This window comes from Halichoerus grypus, chromosome 7 (assembly GCF_964656455.1).
Source record: "Halichoerus grypus chromosome 7, mHalGry1.hap1.1, whole genome shotgun sequence".
Lineage (NCBI taxonomy): Eukaryota > Metazoa > Chordata > Mammalia > Carnivora > Phocidae > Halichoerus > Halichoerus grypus.
This window is the reverse complement of record NC_135718.1, coordinates 155,343,655-155,360,359: the sequence shown is the minus strand read 5'-3', so window position 1 is coordinate 155,360,359 and position 16,705 is coordinate 155,343,655. Positions and strand designations below refer to the sequence as shown.

At 56.2% G+C, this 16,705-nt stretch overlaps 1 protein-coding gene and 1 non-coding gene across 2 annotated transcripts; both read left to right on the top strand.

Annotated features, from left to right (window-relative positions):
• The first annotated feature begins 1,839 nt into the window (after window positions 1-1,839).
• LOC118532353 (U6 spliceosomal RNA) lies at window positions 1,840-1,945 on the top strand. The gene has a single exon (XR_004915666.1). It is a non-coding gene; the product is annotated as a U6 spliceosomal RNA (small nuclear RNA).
• Window positions 1,946-3,259: 1,314 nt separating this feature from the next.
• On the top strand, window positions 3,260-15,619 carry CHRNB2 (cholinergic receptor nicotinic beta 2 subunit). Its single transcript, XM_036086861.2, has 6 exons — window positions 3,260-5,136; window positions 6,266-6,411; window positions 6,575-6,619; window positions 7,090-7,199; window positions 7,990-8,890; window positions 12,499-15,619. Exons 1-6 carry the CDS (start codon window positions 5,073-5,075, stop codon window positions 12,667-12,669), a joined length of 1,437 nt encoding a protein of 478 aa, XP_035942754.1. The 5' UTR covers window positions 3,260-5,072; the 3' UTR covers window positions 12,670-15,619.
• Window positions 15,620-16,705: the final 1,086 nt, after the last annotated feature.

Genomic DNA, 16,705 nt, shown 5'->3' with positions numbered 1-16,705 from the left:
CTCATGCTCTCTTTCATTCTCTCTCTAAAATAAATAAATAAAATCTTTAAGATTATTTATTTATTTATTTATTTGACAGAGACAGAGAGAAAGGGAACACAGGGGGAGTGGGAGAGGGAGAAGCAGGCTCCCCGTTGAGCAAGGAGCCTGATGCAGGGCTCTGTCCCAGGACCCTGGGATCATGACCTGAGCCAAAGGCAGACGCTTAACGACTGAGCCACCCAGGCGCCCCAATAAATAAAATCTTTAAAAAAAATGAACAAGTACATTCATGGCAGTATATTATTTTTAATAATTCAAAACAGGAAACACCACAAATCCCACAGTGGTGGCGTGGATGAACGAGGGCGTGTCCGAACAGGGAGTGTGTTCAGCAGTGCCCATGAATCTCACAAACATAATGTCTAAAAAACCACACAAAGATTATGATTCCCTTTATATAAATTTAGCAAGCAAAGTCAATGTGTGCTGTTAGAAGTCAGAATAGTGGTTACTTTTTTCAGTCATTTTTTTTAAGTTGTGGGAAAATACATGTAACGTAGGATTTACTGTTGTAAGCATTTTAAAGTGTCCGATCCAGTGGCATTCAGTACATTCAATGTTGTGTATCCATGACTTCTGTCGAGTGCTTGAACTTTAAGCAGCACACCCCCTCCGCCCTCCATGATGTTCCTTTTGAAGAGAAGGGAATGATGACTGGGAGGGAACATAATGGGGGCTTCTGGGTGGTGGTAATGTTCTATTTTTTTATCGGGGTGGGACTATATGGATGTGTTCATGTTGTCAAAATTTAGCTGTACACTTGTAATTTATATATGTTTTGTATGTGTGTCCTATCTAAGTACACATTAATTTGGAGATATGTAATATCTACCTATTTGTATAGCTATTATATAGATTTTTTTGTTTAAGAAATAAAATTATTTAATTTAATAAAATATTTTTATTACTGTATAAATATATTAGATATTTATATGTAAAGTGTTAACAGTCTTTTTTTCTAGGAGGTAGGATCATGAATCTTTTCTACTTTGTTTTGCTAATTTGTGTTTTCCAATTGGTTTTCATGAATATGTATTACTCTGGTAATAGTTTTTAACAGTGAAATAGTTTTAAATTTAAAATAACTTGGGAAGCGCCTGGGTGGCTCAGTCATTAAGCGTCTGCCTTCGGCTCTGGTCGTGATCTCAGGGTCCTGGGATCAAGACCCGCGTCAGGCTCCTTGCTCAACGGGGAGCCTGCTTCTCCCTCTCCCACTCCCCCTGCTTGTGTTCCCTTTCTCTCTGTCTCTCTGTCAAATAAATAAATAAAATCTTAAAAATAAATAAATAAAATAAAATAACTTGGGATGCCTGGGTGGCTCAGTCAGTTAGTCGTCTGCCTTCGGCTCAGGTCGTGATCTCAGGGTCCTGGGATCGAGCCCCGCATTGGGCTCCCTGCTCAGCATGGAGCCTGCTTCTCCCTCTGCCTGCTCCCCCTGCTTGTGCTCTCTCTCTATCTGTCAAATAAATAAATTAAAATCTTGAAAAAAATAAATAAAGAAAAATAGCATTAATTGCGGTGCCTCACAAGAGAAAATGTTCCTTACCATCAGAGTCAATGGGAGTGTCCCCGCAGAACTTTGCCTGGTTACCATTTTGCCCCAAGGCTGACCCTTCTAGATGTGTCCATCACCCTGCATGGTTCTGGCTGGGACAGACATTCTCTCTCCCTGACCGCCTTCTGGTGGGTGTGGGAGGAGGGTGTGAGGGAGACATGTGGGAGGGAGGTCCAGCTCTCCTTGGCCACCGGGTGGTTGTACTCAGAGGACTCTGTCGAGCTGGAATTAAACTTGAAGTAGAGCTCACTTCTCAGCGCATAGGCTGAAATTGGAATGATACACAGAAGATTAGCATGGCCCCTGTGCAAGGCTGACATGCAAATTCATGAAGCATTTCATATTTTATTTAAAAAAAAAATAATAGGGGCGACTGGGTGGCTCAGTTGGTTAAGCATCTGCCTTTGGCTCAGGTCATGACCCTAGGGTCCTGGGATCGAGTCCCGCGTTGGGCTCCCTGCTCAGCAGAGAGTCTGCTTCCCCCTCTGCTCATGCTCATTCTCTCTTCTCTCTCTCAAATAAATAAGATATTTTAAAAAATTAAAAATAAAAATAAAAAATAATAAACTTGAAGCAAAAGCTGGGGAATCTGAGAAGACAGAGGCCAAGGTGAGCAGGCTACATGGACTGGCCCGAAAGGAGCATCAGGAGCAGCCAAGGGCTTCAAGCAAGCCCATGACCCTCCAGTCCATCATTCCAGAAACAAGCAACCACTCCAGAGAACACTCAGCCTTCCTCAGTCACCCTGCATCCACCAAAAGAGAAAAATCCTAAGTACTAAGTACATCTGCATGTACAGCTCCCTGACATTCTTGTTCAGGACTTTTTTTTTTTTTTTTTTTAAGATTTTACTTATTTATTTGACAGAGAGACACAGCGAGAGAGGGAACACAAGCAGGGGGAGTGGAAGAGGGAGAAGCAGGCTTCCCGCTGGGCAGGGAGCCCAATGTGGGGCTCGATCCCAGGACCCTGGGATCATGACCTGAGCTGAAGGCAGACGCTTAACAACTGAGCCACCCAGGCACCCCTCTTGTTCAGGACTTTGAAATGCCTTTAAGTCACCCTGTTTTGCTGGCTTCCTCCTCTTTGAAATCTCAGTTTCATGTCCATTTCCTGCAAATGCTCAGGAACTATTACCTTCCCCTCCTCGTAGCACCTTGTTCATATCTCTACCCGAGCGGTCACCACACTGTGTAGTAAGTCTTTGCCGCCAAACTGTGACCTCCTTAATAGCTGGGTGCTTTGATCACTGTATCCTCAACACCTATACAATCATTGAAAACAGTAGATCCCCAACAAATGTTGATCTGAAATGTTGAAGGTGGGTCTTTTTCCCACCTCGGACCCTCTCACCAAATGGAGTGATTGCACACTTTTCTTCTCTTTTCCTTAAGGCTTTTAGTCTCCACTCCTTTCCTCGCTTCCAAGATTTCTTTCGTTCTTAGGAGATCGTTACCTGTATGCGTCTGTCCTGCAGCTTGTGCGGGTCTGTGCCCACCGCCACGCATCACAGGGCCTGTGGCCACTCACTGCTCCTTTTCCGGTACTTGTCTTGTTTTTGCCCTTCAATTTCAGGAACTGAGGACATGTTAAATAGGTTGCTTTTAGCTGAGCTTTTATTTATTTTTTTAAATATCAGTTTCTTGGATTTATTTATTTTTGATTATGTATTTAATTTTTTTACAATAAACATACAGCATATTTGTAATGAAAAGAAATAAACACATAATCAAAAATTTATAAAAGACACCCACTATAAAGCCAATGTGTAAGCCATCACTGAGAGTAACAGGCAATAACTGATTAAAGCATGAAGTATTCACTGATAAGAGAAAACTTTAGAAAGGACATAGGGCCATTATGGACAAAACAGCTAATATCTGGTACAGAGAAAGTAGTCATTGATTGTCTCAAGGCACTGGGCTGGTGGAGGGAGCTTTTTCATGGAAACCATGCCCTCAGTATCATTTTACTTTAAAGTAAAATAAATATCCTGATTTTCTTAAATCCAGCTTTGGCCACAGTATAATTCATGTCCAAATGAGTGTGATGATACTGGGTATAGAGGAAGGTTTAGCTGAGCTTTTAAGAAGGAATTTTCCCCTACAGACTAGAAAATATCTGTCCTATACTAGCCTCTTTTCTTATTTGTTGAGTCCTCATGACAAGCCTGGCACTGTGCAGGTTCATGGTCTGTCGGCAGAGGCAACCACTGCCTTAGGGTGGTTTTCATCGACTGGACATCCTTTGCGAACATATAGCAGGGCATTTGTCTTAGTCCTTGGTCAGATAGAGCTTCCTTGAGGAAGTGACTTTTCTGTCAAACGTTCAAAGTTGACTAGAAGGTGGTTGAGGGGAAACAGGTGATAAAAGAGCCAAGGGAACAATGACAGGTTAAAAGGCCCTGGAGTGTGGAGGATGGGGTGGATAATGTCCATGATTTGAAGACCTCACCAGTAGCTGGAGTGTGGAGCTGGGTGGAGTGGTCCAGATGAGGCTGAAGAAGTAGGCAGAGAGGGACTCAGACAGAGCCTGGATGTATGATAAGGCTGCTTTAGTCAATAATCTTAGTTGTAAGTGACAAAAATCCACCTAAGAGAAAAGGGAAGACTTAATTGGCTTTCATGGTCAAAGATGTCATTGAGTTGTGAATCCTCTGGCTCTGTTTGCTCTCCTTTGCATTAGCTTCATTCTTGGCCTGGCCTCTGAGAAATGGTCCTCTGATCCCCTTTGTTACACAGAAGCCAAAGACTGGGGTGGAAGGGAATGGGAGTGAGAAAGCCTCTTTTCAGGCCCCCTGGGGGAGGGCAGGAAGGTTGGCCTTTGAGGGAGTTCATGGGGGTAGAGAAGGGGACGGTTGAAGGATGCTGTTTCCAGACTCCAAAGCTGTTTGCTTTTGAAAAATAGCAAACCCACAGCCCCCTATCTCTGGAAAGGCCTAAAATGCATTCTCTCAGCTGCATCCTGAGCCTTCCAAGGAAACAGGATCATTTGGATTGGTAAGAGCAAACAAGGAGGGCGGGAACCCCAGAAACTCCTCCCGACTCCCGCCCCTCATTCTGGCCCCTGTGCTAAGCGGGTCCTGACCTTTTGGTCTTGCTCGCGCTCCTTCTTCCCGCCCTTCTCAGAGTCCTTCAGGTCCCGCCCCAACTTCGGGGCTCCAGAACTCCCCGGTCCGGCGAGCTAGCTGAGCCGCAGAACGTCCCACCCTGGGACCCCCTTTTTTTCTGGGCTCCGGCGCTTCCGCCTCCGGGGCGGAGACTCCTCCCCCTCACTGTCCCAGTTGTGTTCCCTGGAAGAGCAGCCGGGAAAGCGTCCGCCTGCTCCGGCCGGGGCGAGCGAGAAGCCGGCTCCCTCCCGCAGCCCCGCCGCCCCGCCGCCCCGCCGCCCCGCCGCCCCTCGGCCGCCCGCGCGCAGGGCCCCTCCGGCGGCGCGGGCGCTCCTTCAGCACCGCGGACAGCGCCCCGCCCGCGGCATGGCCCTGCGCTCCAGCCCCGCGGCGCTGCTGCTGGGCTTCGGCCTCCTCGGGCTGCGCGCCGGTAAGGACCGGGCTCCAAGCTGCAAGGGGGACCCCCAGAGATGGAGGAGCCTGCGGGGGGACGCCTGGGCGGCCGAGCTGGGAGGAGGACATCCCCGAAGGAGTAGGCGATGCAAGGAAGCGAGGGAGATCCGGGCAATGGTGGTGGGGAGAGCGTGGGCACGGGGAGGGAGTCTCCCAGGCCTTCTGGGGTGGCAGGAGGGCACACTCTGCGGCTGAGATGCCATTTGACTTCCCGTGAAACATTATCTCCAGAACTCTACCTGGAAGGGCACCCTCCCTTAGCTCTCCATCATTTTCTGTGCCCCACATTGGGCTCCTGATTCCGGCCACTCCACAGGGACAAGACAGGAAGGGGAGAGAAGTGACTTCTCAACTCTCTTGTATGGTGGGACGGAAGACTTGGAAGGGAAGGCGCTCCGCCAGGCTGAGGGGTGGGGGTACATTGTGCAGGGCTGCAGGAGAGAGAGTCTGTGGAGGGGCGGGTACAAAGGGATTGTGCAGCTAAACGAGCTTTCCACACCTGCATGCCATCTCATGGGAGGCGGGCTCCCGTATGTGTGGAACTGGGGACTGAATACGCGTCTGACACACAGCCCAGGCAGCCCAGCTATCCTCACCAACCCAGTGCCTTTGAAGGTGGGGGTGGGGTGGGGTCACAGCCCAAGTCACGTGTGGAGGCGCATAATGTTACTTGCATACACGGATGGTCCCTGACTGAGGAGAAAGGTGGTGTGGTGGGAAATAAAGAGCTGTTCCCTTTCACCACCATCCAAAACCCTCCTGAACTGCAGGGACCTTTTAGGAGAAGCTGTGAAAACAAGAAATCTCAAGTCTTTTGAAACCATAGTCTGAGACCTTGCAGGAAGAGCGGGTCTCCACTAATCCTTGCAGAGTGGGTTTTTAGTCTGGAGACGTCTGTGTGAGGCTGTCTGGTTTCCCTGGTCGGTGATCTCAGAGAAGGGTTTCTCTGTGAGGGGCCCCGTGGGATAACTGAAGCATTTTGCTGTATCCTTAGGGATGGAGAGGTGGGAGCTCCTGCTTTGGCCTGGTTGCCCCACTGCCTAGGGAGAGTGGGATGCTAGGTGGGCCCTCCTTGCCTACTTCCTTCCTTCCTGCCCCCCGCCCAGGAGTCTCAGGTACTGACACGGAGGAGCGGCTGGTAGAGCATCTCCTGGATCCTTCCCGGTACAACAAGCTCATTCGTCCAGCCACCAATGGCTCAGAGCTGGTGACAGTACAGCTCATGGTGTCCCTGGCCCAGCTCATTAGTGTGGTGAGTGGGGGCCCAAACTCTCTGCCCAGCTACTCAAGTCAAAGAGCCAGAATTACTCCCCTGGATCTCCCCAGGCTTGGGGAGGTATGGGAAGGACCCTGGGTGGTTGTAGCGAGCCTGCAGGCTGAGGGGCCTTCTCAGCAGCTTCTCTTCTTCCCTGCAGCACGAGCGGGAGCAGATCATGACCACCAATGTCTGGCTGACCCAGGTTAGTGCTCTTCCTGCCCAGTGCACATCCCTGGTCTGCTTTTCCCTCCTTGTTTTTTGTTTTGTTTTGTTTTGTTTTTGTTTTTTTGCATGTGCTTTCCCCCTCTTTTAATCTCCTCAAAAAAGGCAGAAAGGTATAGACTTTGGAGTGCTAAATAACTGGATCTGAAACTTGGTGCTTCCACTCACCAGCTCTGTGACTTTGAACATGTTAAACTCTACAAGATTCATTTTCTTATTTGTAAAATGTAGATTCTAATAGCTTAGATGTGCAAATTAAATGAGAAACTATCTTATGAGCCACATTTGCTGGGCAGGGAAGTCACTGTGGGGAGGGGATGCCTTTTCAAAGCCTCCTCAAGCCAGATTGCCTCCCCCCTCCTCCCCCACCTCCCATCCTGTCCTTGACCTTGAGCCTCAGCAAGGGCATGGGCTGGTAAGGTTCCCTCTCTCCCTCTCTCCCTTTCCCAGGAATGGGAGGACTATCGGCTCACCTGGAAGCCTGAGGAGTTTGACAACATGAAGAAAGTTCGGCTCCCTTCCAAACACATCTGGCTCCCAGATGTGGTTCTGTACAACAAGTAGGTGGCCTTGGAGCAACGGGAAGGTTGGAGGAGACCACAGGAGTGCTCTGAGAGGGAAGGGCTCTTAGGGAAAGTAAATTAGCTTGCACAGCGGGACAGAAGGGACTTCTTGTGGGCACAGACACCATCACTATGCAGCAGACAGACCCAGACTAGTGAGGTGGAATGTGGAAAACCCAGACGACTCCAAGGTGATTTGGGCCATGGCCAGTCCCCTCTCCGCCAAATCTGAGTCCCATTGTTGGGAGCCTCAGTGGGATAGAGACAAGGATTGACAGCCCCAGCGCCTATATGGATTCAAGAATAGCCTTTCCTGGAGGATTGTTCAGGATCAAAGAACCTGGAGGCCCCAGTGTCTCCTCTGGGTTCCGTCCCCTTTCCTGCAATAATCCCACTTACCTCCAAGATCCTAAATCACTAGTGGGTGCATCTCCTGCTCCCACCTGCCCCTGTCCCCCTCATTGCTTGGGGCTCCTTACTCTGGCCTCCCTGGCTCCCCCAACCTCTCCAGCCTCTCCTCTGCATGGGGAGCAACCAGCTTGCACAATGCACGACAAGTAGCAGACAGCCCCCGTCATCCACCCTCTTCTGCCTCCAAAAGGCCTCACAGGCCTCCTGACCACCAACTCACCCAGGTCCCCTTCTTGCTCAATTCCTGCCCCACCTCTGCCGGCTCCTGGGTGGTTACCCTCAGACCTGGCTCTCCCCTCCTCCCGCTCAGGGCCGGGTTGATGGGTGGGGTGCAGGAACGCGTGAGCCGGGGCTGACCGCGCTCCTCCCTCGGCAGTGCTGACGGCATGTACGAGGTGTCCTTCTATTCCAACGCCGTGGTCTCCTACGACGGCAGCATCTTCTGGCTGCCGCCCGCCATCTACAAGAGCGCGTGCAAGATCGAAGTGAAGCACTTCCCGTTCGACCAGCAGAACTGCACCATGAAGTTCCGCTCGTGGACCTACGACCGCACGGAGATCGACCTGGTGCTCAAGAGTGACGTGGCCAGCCTGGACGACTTCACCCCCAGCGGCGAGTGGGACATCGTGGCGCTGCCCGGCCGGCGCAACGAGAACCCGGACGACTCCACGTACGTGGACATCACGTACGACTTCATCATCCGCCGCAAGCCGCTCTTCTACACCATCAACCTCATCATCCCCTGCGTGCTCATCACCTCGCTGGCCATCCTCGTCTTCTACCTGCCGTCCGACTGCGGCGAGAAGATGACTCTGTGCATCTCGGTGCTGCTGGCGCTCACCGTCTTCCTGCTGCTCATCTCCAAGATCGTGCCGCCCACCTCCCTGGACGTGCCGCTCGTCGGCAAGTACCTCATGTTCACCATGGTGCTCGTCACCTTCTCCATCGTCACCAGCGTGTGCGTGCTCAACGTGCACCACCGCTCGCCCAGCACGCACACCATGGCGCCCTGGGTCAAGGTCGTCTTCCTGGAGTGGCTGCCCGCGCTGCTCTTCATGCAGCAGCCGCGGCCCCGCTGCGCTCGCCAGGGCCTGCGCCTGCGGCGGCGGCAGCACGAGCGCGAGGCGGGCGCCCTCCTCTTCCGGGAAGCCCGCGGGGAGTCGCGCTCGGGGCCGGCGCGCGGCGGGGCGGGGGCGGGCGGCTGCGGCCTCCGCGCGGCGGTGGACGGCGTGCGCTTCATCGCGGACCACGTGCGCAGCGAGGACGACGACCAGAGCGTGAGTGGCGCGGCCACGCGAGGCTAACGCGAGTGCGGGGCGCGGCCGCTGTGGCCTCCTCGGGCTCTCCTCGGTGGGCTTCCGGGAGGCGGCGCCGCGGAGGCTGGAGTCGGTACGGGCGGCGGGGACGCGGGGGGAGGCCTTGGTGGCTTTGCGGCCGGCCGGTGGCCGCGACCCCGAGGCCCAACCCCCGCTGGCCCCCCGAGTCCGAGCTGGTGACCGGTGATCGCAGCTCTCGGCACGAAGGGCTCCGGGTCCCTCGTCCGTCCCGCGGGGGGCGGAATTGGGGGCGGTCGAAGATGGGTGGGGGCAGAGGCCCAAGTCACACCCCTTTTCTGCGCCTTTGGGACCGCCTGGTGAAATCGTTTTGGAGGAGGGGCAGGTGGAGGCGGGGGCTTCCCAGAGCAGCGCCCCCGCTGTGCGCACACCCGGCTCTTCCCACCGCGGCCCCCGCCGCGGAGGGGGACCCCGGGAGCCCCGAGCCCGCGCAGGGGCAGAGTGCTACGGGCCGGCGGCGGCCAGCGGTCAGCCTTCGGGTACCGGCAGTGGTTGCCATGGTGACCGGCCAGGTTTCCGCTAGGATGCAGCCGTTCCGGTTTGGGGGTGAGGAAGGGCGGCTCCAGCGCTACCGCTCGGGGGTGGGGGCGGGGGCTTGAGAGCCTGGCGTTTCCATTCCCCAGGAGGGCAGGACCGCGGGCTGGAGCCGGGCTTGGCGGGAGCAGGGTACGTGCCCGATGGGCGGAGGCGGGAGCAGGCCCGGGGAGACGCGGCCCCGCAGCGCTGGGGCTCAGCCGCGCGTCCCGCCCGCGCCGCCCCTGCCGCAGTCCGCTCGGTGCTCGGTGCAGTGGCCTACTTGGACGCCGCACTGGCATCTCAGACTTCACACGTCCAAGCCCCAGGGCTCCATCTAAAGCCCACCACCGGCTTGCTTCTCCTGCAGTCTCCCCATCTTACAGTAAATGGCATCACCGTGCACCCAGAGGTTCAGACCAAGAACCTGGAGTGATTCTTGACTCTTCTCTCTCTCACCTCCCCCACCATCCCAAGTCAGCGGAAGTCCTGCCCTGTGAGCACAATCTCCAAAGTCCTCTCAGCTGTCTCTTTCCTCCTCACCTCTCCAGGGTCCTCCCGGGACGGTAGGCCTCCCCCAGCTCTTCCCGGACCGGGGCAGGGTCTCCTGGTAGTCTCCCCGAGTCAGCTCTGTTCTCCTTCCTCCAAATATGCGATGTCTCCTTCTCACCTTGTGCCTTCTCCTCCCTGGCTCAGGTCACTGGCCCACTAGTCTAAGCAAGCAAAGTTCTGTCTTACCTCAGGATGTTTGCACCCATTGGTCTCTCTGCCCGGAATGCCCTTCTTTTTTTTTCCTTTAAAAAAGTATTACTGGGGCTCCTGGGTGGCTCAGTCCATTAAGCATCCGACTCTTGATTTCGGCTCAGGTCATGATCTCAGGGTTGTGGGATTGAGCCCCACACCCGGCTCTGCCCTCAGTGGGGAGTCTGCTTGGGATTCTTTCCCGACTTCCCCCCACCTCCCCCACCCTCTCTCTCTCTCAAATAAATTTTTTTTAAAAAGTATTATTATTACTATTAATGTTTGCTCTCCTGTTTGAGAGTAGGTTGCAGACATTGTGACCCTTTATCGCGAATACTTCAGTGTGTCTTGTCCTGAGAATAGAGATGTTGTCTTGCATAACCAGGATCAGTGATCAAATTCAGGAAATTCAACATCCATATAATATCTTTAACTGATATAAAATCCATATTAAAAGTTTTCCGGGGGCGCCTGTGTAGCTCAGATGGTTAAGCTTCTCCTGGTCCTGGGATTGAGCCCCATGTTGGTCTCCCGCCTCGGTGGGGAGCCTGCTTCTCCCTCTCCCTCTGCCTCTCCCCCCCGCTCATGCTCTCTCTTTCTCTCTCAAATGAGTAAATAAAACCTTAAAAGAAAAGTTTTCCGACTTTTGGGGCACCTGGGTGGTGCAGTCAGTTAAGCATTCGACTCCTGGTTTTGGCTCAGGTCATGATCTCAAGGTCATGAGATGGAGCCCTGCATCTGGCTCTGCATCAGCTTGGAGTCGAATTGAGATTCCCTCTCTCCCTCTGCCCCCCACCGCTGCCACGTGCACCTGCTTGCTCTCTCTCAAACAAATAAATAAATCTTTAAAAAAAAAAAAAAGTTTTCCAGCTTTCTCAGTAATGCCCTTTGCAGCGCTCCCCACCCTGATCCAGGATCTCAGATTGCACTCAGTTGTCCTACCTTTTTCTTTTTCTTTGATCTGGAACAGTTTCTCAGCTCTGTTTTTCATAGCGTCAACATTTTGACGGGTGTGGGCTGGCCCTCGGTTTGGGTTTGTCTGATTGTTTCTTCGCGTTGTTCCGGCCACAGCTGGCTCCTTCTTACGTTCCAACGTGACCTTCAGTGTCCCTTCCTCGCAGAGGCCATCCCAGACCACACCCTCCAGTGTGTCTTCCCCTCCATAGCTCTCTCTCAGTTCTTTGTTTCCTTATCAGACCCACCAGCGTGTAATTACTTTAGTCTTGCTTATTTGTGCCCCTTTCCCTCCGTGGACAGTGAGCCACAGCCAGCATTTGTCTGGCTCTTGGCCACACCCCCGTGCCTGGCACGGATCCAGGCCCACGGCCGGCGCGAGCAAGCTGTTGCTCAGCAGCCGACCAAATGAAGGCGCACAGCGGTCTCCTTCCTGCGCCCCCAGATGAATGTGTGCAAAGGCCCTGACTCAGGCTCGAGGGGGGCCGGCCCCGTGACAGCTGTCAGACCCAGACGGTATCCTCTTTCCGATGGATTGGTCGCGTCTGGGACCAGTGCTCACCCTCTGGGGCCTGCGTGCTGGAGCTGCTGCTGTTGGATGGGGTGCCCCAGGCAGTCACGGCTGGACGGGGGCCTGTGCAGCCAGCCATTCACTCAATAACCGGCACTCTTTTGCACAGGCTGGGACTGCAAAGCGAATCAGCCAGGGTCCCTGTCATTTAGGAACTCGTAGCTGGCCAGGGGCGGGGTAGGATGGCAGACACGCAAATTGAAATGGCAATACAGTGCAGTAAAAACACTGTGATCGAGATGTGTCCACCTGCTGAGGGAGTCCGGAGAGGACAGTGGTTCATTTTGATCAAGAGTATCAGAAAAGATCACTTCAGAGAAGAGGTAACATTTGATTTGGGCTTTAGAGGATGTGTAGGAGTTCACCAGGCAGAGAAAGGGAAGACCAGAATTCTAGACAGAAAGGAAACTCAAAGGCACAGAGACTTGAGAGCGCGCATGGGGCTTTGGTAAGTCTGGGTCAGCGGGTGGAAGAGGATGGTAAGTAGGTAGGTGCGTATTTGTCACGGGTGGGTCTTCAATCCAAACTTGGGAGTTTGGATGGGTCCTGAAGGCGGTGGGGCCGCTGGAGGCTTTTAAGCAGGCAAGTTGGGAGCCACACTTTAGAAAAGTCGCTGTGGGGTCGTGGAGGGAGAGGAGCGGGGTGCGTGTGTACACACGCGCGTGTGTGTGTGTGTGTGTGTGTGTGTGTGGTGAGACCGGCCTATTCCCATTTCACTCCTGTCCTGCATCATGTGACTGATACCCCGGCCTCCTTTGTCTCCTCTGTCCAGGTGAGTGAGGACTGGAAGTACGTTGCCATGGTGATCGACCGCCTGTTCCTTTGGATCTTTGTCTTCGTTTGTGTTTTTGGCACCATTGGCATGTTCCTGCAGCCTCTCTTCCAGAACTACTCCACTGCTCCCTTCCTGCACGCAGACCACTCAGCACCCAGCTCCAAGTGAGGCCCTCCCGGCTCCGCGCCGCTGCACCCCTTGCCCTCTGCACACAGTCATTTTGGGGGGAGGAGGGACAAGTGAGCTATGGGGGGGGGCGCTGCCACAGACCCAGCCTCTCCGCCCCCCCAGCCCCTCCCAGCCCCGCTGGTGGCAGACAGACAGCGCGCCCTGGAGGCTGGAGGCTGCACCCGCTGCCGTCCTGTCTTCTCACCGCTGCCGGGCGGGAGTGCTGCTGGTTGGGCATGAAGGCTGAGAGGTGGGGCATGGAGATTGGGCCTTCCGCTCTGAGGGAAGTGTGATGGGGAAGGGGCCAGGTCGGGGCAGAGTCCCAGGGCCCCTGCCTCGGTACACGGCTTCTGGGCTGGCAGGTCTGCCCAGGGGCTTACCTGGCGCTGTGGTCAGACCCCTGGGGGCCCTCCAGCCCAGCCCCGCAGCCCCTTGCTTCTAGGGGCTCCAGGGCCCAGCCCCAGGTCCCTGCACCCCTGGACTTCCCCCCACTTTCCTTCTTGCTCGGGCCGGGTGGGGCGGGCCAGGCTGGGCATCAAACCCCTGCGTTGGGAGCCTTCCGGTGAGCTGCTTGGCTGCTTGGAACCACGTCCTCCAACTGTGCACAAAATGCAAGCTCTTCGGCGGTCTCCCCACTTGAACTGACCGGTGTTTGGAGTCAGGAAAGTGAAGCTGTTAGCTCTGAGCAGACCCAGCCTTTCTGCCCGCAGCAGAGGGGGCCGGGCAGGAGAGAGTCAGCACTGGCCCGGCCGCACCCCACAAGCAGACCTGAGCGGGGCGGAGGCAGAACCTCGTGGCCGTCATCAGCTCCTCAGAAAGCACAGCCTTTGCCTCTGTCCTGTGGGCCTTGTGGGGGCTGCGTCCTGACCCTGCTCCCAGGGGCCAGCTGGGGCCACCTGGCCTCTTAGCCTAGGAAACAGACCTCTGATGGACCTCCTGCCCCCACCCCTGCCATGTGACTGGCCCTGATTTGTGGTCCTGGCCTGTCCTCAGTGCCAATGGGGGCCGGCCACAGACCGGTCAGGCTGCCCAGCGCGGCCGAAGGGCCGGCCGACACAGACCACGCCGTCCTCGGGGGCCCAGCTGGACCCCTGCTTCTGCAGTGCTCACGGGTTGGGGGAGACGCACCGCGTCGGCCACGGGACCAGACGGTCTCAGTCTGGATTCCGGTCCTGGCTCACACCTGCTCGCTCAGCCACAGGGAGCAAGTCCCTTTGCCTTTCTGGGCCTCAGTGACCTCATCTCTCAAATGGGGACGGTAGCGAGGAGGAAGCAGCCCAGTCTGTACTTGGTGAAGACTTGGTGTGTGTGCAGGCCAGGAGCTGGGCAGAGCTGGGGGCGGTGGGCTCACCTGACTGTCCTGACAGCCTTCCTCGCACACCCCTCCTCTCCCTCTCTCTTCCTTGAGCAAACAGAGTCCCCTGAAGCAGGGTGGGAGTCTGGGGAGCCGGGGACTGGAGGAGTGCAGTCGAGGGGAACTTTCCAGGGGCCGCTCAGTGGGGCTGATGGCTGTTGCTCTCTGGAGTGCCCTCAGCAAAGCATCGTTCCGGTCCTGGGCTGAGCTCCTCCCGACGCAGGTGTGTGCTCAGGGCCTCTGGGTGGACCTCGTCCTGTCCTGGCTGTGGACACCCAGGTGGCCACTGGGCAAGATGTGCCTCGGTGTGTTTCCCGGCCTGCCGGAGCAGGCTCGTGACCTCCCTTCCGAGCGGGTGTCTTGGCCCTGCGGAGATGCCCTCTCCTAGAGCAGCAAATTAAGAGTTGCCTGTATCATGCCTGGACCTGCTGCGGATCCCTAGCCCTGGGAGAGCCTCCAGGAGCCCGAAGAGCAACTGGAAAGGAGCCCTCCCTCTGCAGGGTGGGGCGCCGGCCCGAGGCCCTCGCTTCTGGCTCTCCCGGGCTCCTCACTGGCCTGGGCCATGTGGCTGGGCCTGCCCTTGCTTGGAGTACTCCTTCCAAGGGGCTGTTGTCCAAGTAAGTCACCAAAAATGCTAGAGGGCCTTTAGGCCTGGAGATTGCTGCCTGAATGGGGACAAGCATCGTCCCTTCTCTTACCTTGGTGTTGTCAGGGGAGCTCCCTGCCCCTTCCATGGGGGGCCGTCTCTGGAGAGCGTCAGGTGCCCCGTTCAGTGCCCCCAGTCTGGAGAGGGCGGTGCAGACACGACCGAAGCCTGAGCAAGGTGGGCTGGGAGGGGCTGCTGAGGAAGCAGGCGGGATTGTCCCCATCTGCAGGGCACCCTGCCCGACGAGCGGGCCTGCCCACTCTGCTTTTGACGGTTGGCGCTGCTGCGGGAGGAAAGCACTCTCTTGGTGGCGAGGCGTCTGATACTGCAACAGCTGGCCTGAGTCACCGAAAACTTGAAAGCAAACAAGACAAGGCAGCCTCCCAGCTGGCCTTCCCTGCAGAGGAAGGCTGTGCGTGCAGGAAGGGCGAGAGGCGGGGAGTGCTCTGGGCAGGATCTGGGGGCACGACTCCTACTCGTCCCAGCCCCAGGCCTTTGTTCTGCAGGGAAGGGGCCCGTCCACTCGCTTGACTCAGCTGAGCCGTCCGCACGGCTGGGCCTCGAGGCGGGCTCGGGGAAAGCAAGGGGCATCTCTGATTCGCTCCCTGGCCAGAGTGCACTCGGCGCCAGCTCTCAGCCTCCTCTTCCGGTCCCTCAGCCCAGCAGGTGCGGGCTGTCAGCCATCCAGGCCGGGTGAGAATTGGCAGCATGTTTCCATGTTTGTCCCAACAGGCCCGAGGGCCCAGCCTGAGTGTCACATGGCTCCTGAGGGACTGTAGGTCTAGGAGTTGTAGCTGAGACGCCTCACCCACCCACCCTCAGAGCACCGCCCCCCCCTCGGCCTTGGCCTCCCTTGTCTGTGCTTCTGGAATATTTGCACTGGTCTAGCCCGCTCCAGGCCAGACTCCTTAGGAACTCAAGATTCTTGTAAAGAAAGTTGTTTCCAAACATGTCTTGTCTCTGTGCTCTATTTGGGGGCCAGGGTCGGCAAATTTGGGAAACTGGGGGTGATGCTGGAGAAATTGGACCCATGAGCCATGAAAGACAGTACAAGACTGAAGGTGAGCGGTAACTTTAATTTCTGTAATCGATGCCTGACAAGGGCACTCGTCAGGTGGAAAAGAAATGGATAGCTCCTGGGGGGTGCTCGTAGAGCAGGGCCCTGGAGGCAGGGCCGGCGGGAGTCTCCGCACAGCTGGCGTGCGCGGGGAGGTCAAGCTGTGGTCTGTGTGAAGGTCACACCTGTCCCCAGAACCCTGGTTTGCTTTGGGCCCAGACCTGGCAGGTGCTCAGTTGTGGCCCCCGAACGGGACCAGACATAAGGAGCTGACGAACACTCCGTGCTCCCAAGGGCAGCCCTGCGTCCCAGCCCCTCGGAGTGGGCGGTGCGGACGGGCTCGTTCCCTCCGCGCGTGGGTCTGGCGCTCATTCGGTGTGAAGGAAGGAAACCGCGTCCTTAAGACTTGGATACGTTTCTCTCCAGCGGCGGAGGCGTGGGGGAGGGATCTGTGCCCCCCCCCCCCGTCCGCCACCCCCCCACCCCATCCGTCCCCGCAGGGGCGACATCTCCTTCCCCATCTTCAGAAGCCCTGGATCTCGGCGGACCACGAATGACACCCACACTCGGCTGTGGTCCTTAATGTGCCCCAAACTCATCACTGGCCCTCCTGGCCTCAGCTGTCCATCGGTCGCGGACGGGGAAGGAGGCTTCGCGGTGACTCCGTGTCCTCAAGCCGGGGACGGATGTGGTAGAGACTCTGGCCTGAATCGCAAGGTGGGAAGGGGCGCATTCTGTGTGAGTCACGCGGAGAAACACTGCAGTGCCCCCCGAGACCGCAGCCCAGCCAGGCCCGCCGGGAGCCGGGAGCACCTCCCAGCAGGCGGAGCACCTGCGGCCGCGGGGGCGGGGCTGCGCGAGGGGCGCCTGCGCGTTGGGCCGCGGTCTCCGAGGACAAGGTGGACGAGGTGCGAGGACAAGGTGCGGAGCCCTGGGCTCTGCTGGGGCGTCGGGGTGCGCAGCCCGCGGCGGGTGGGAA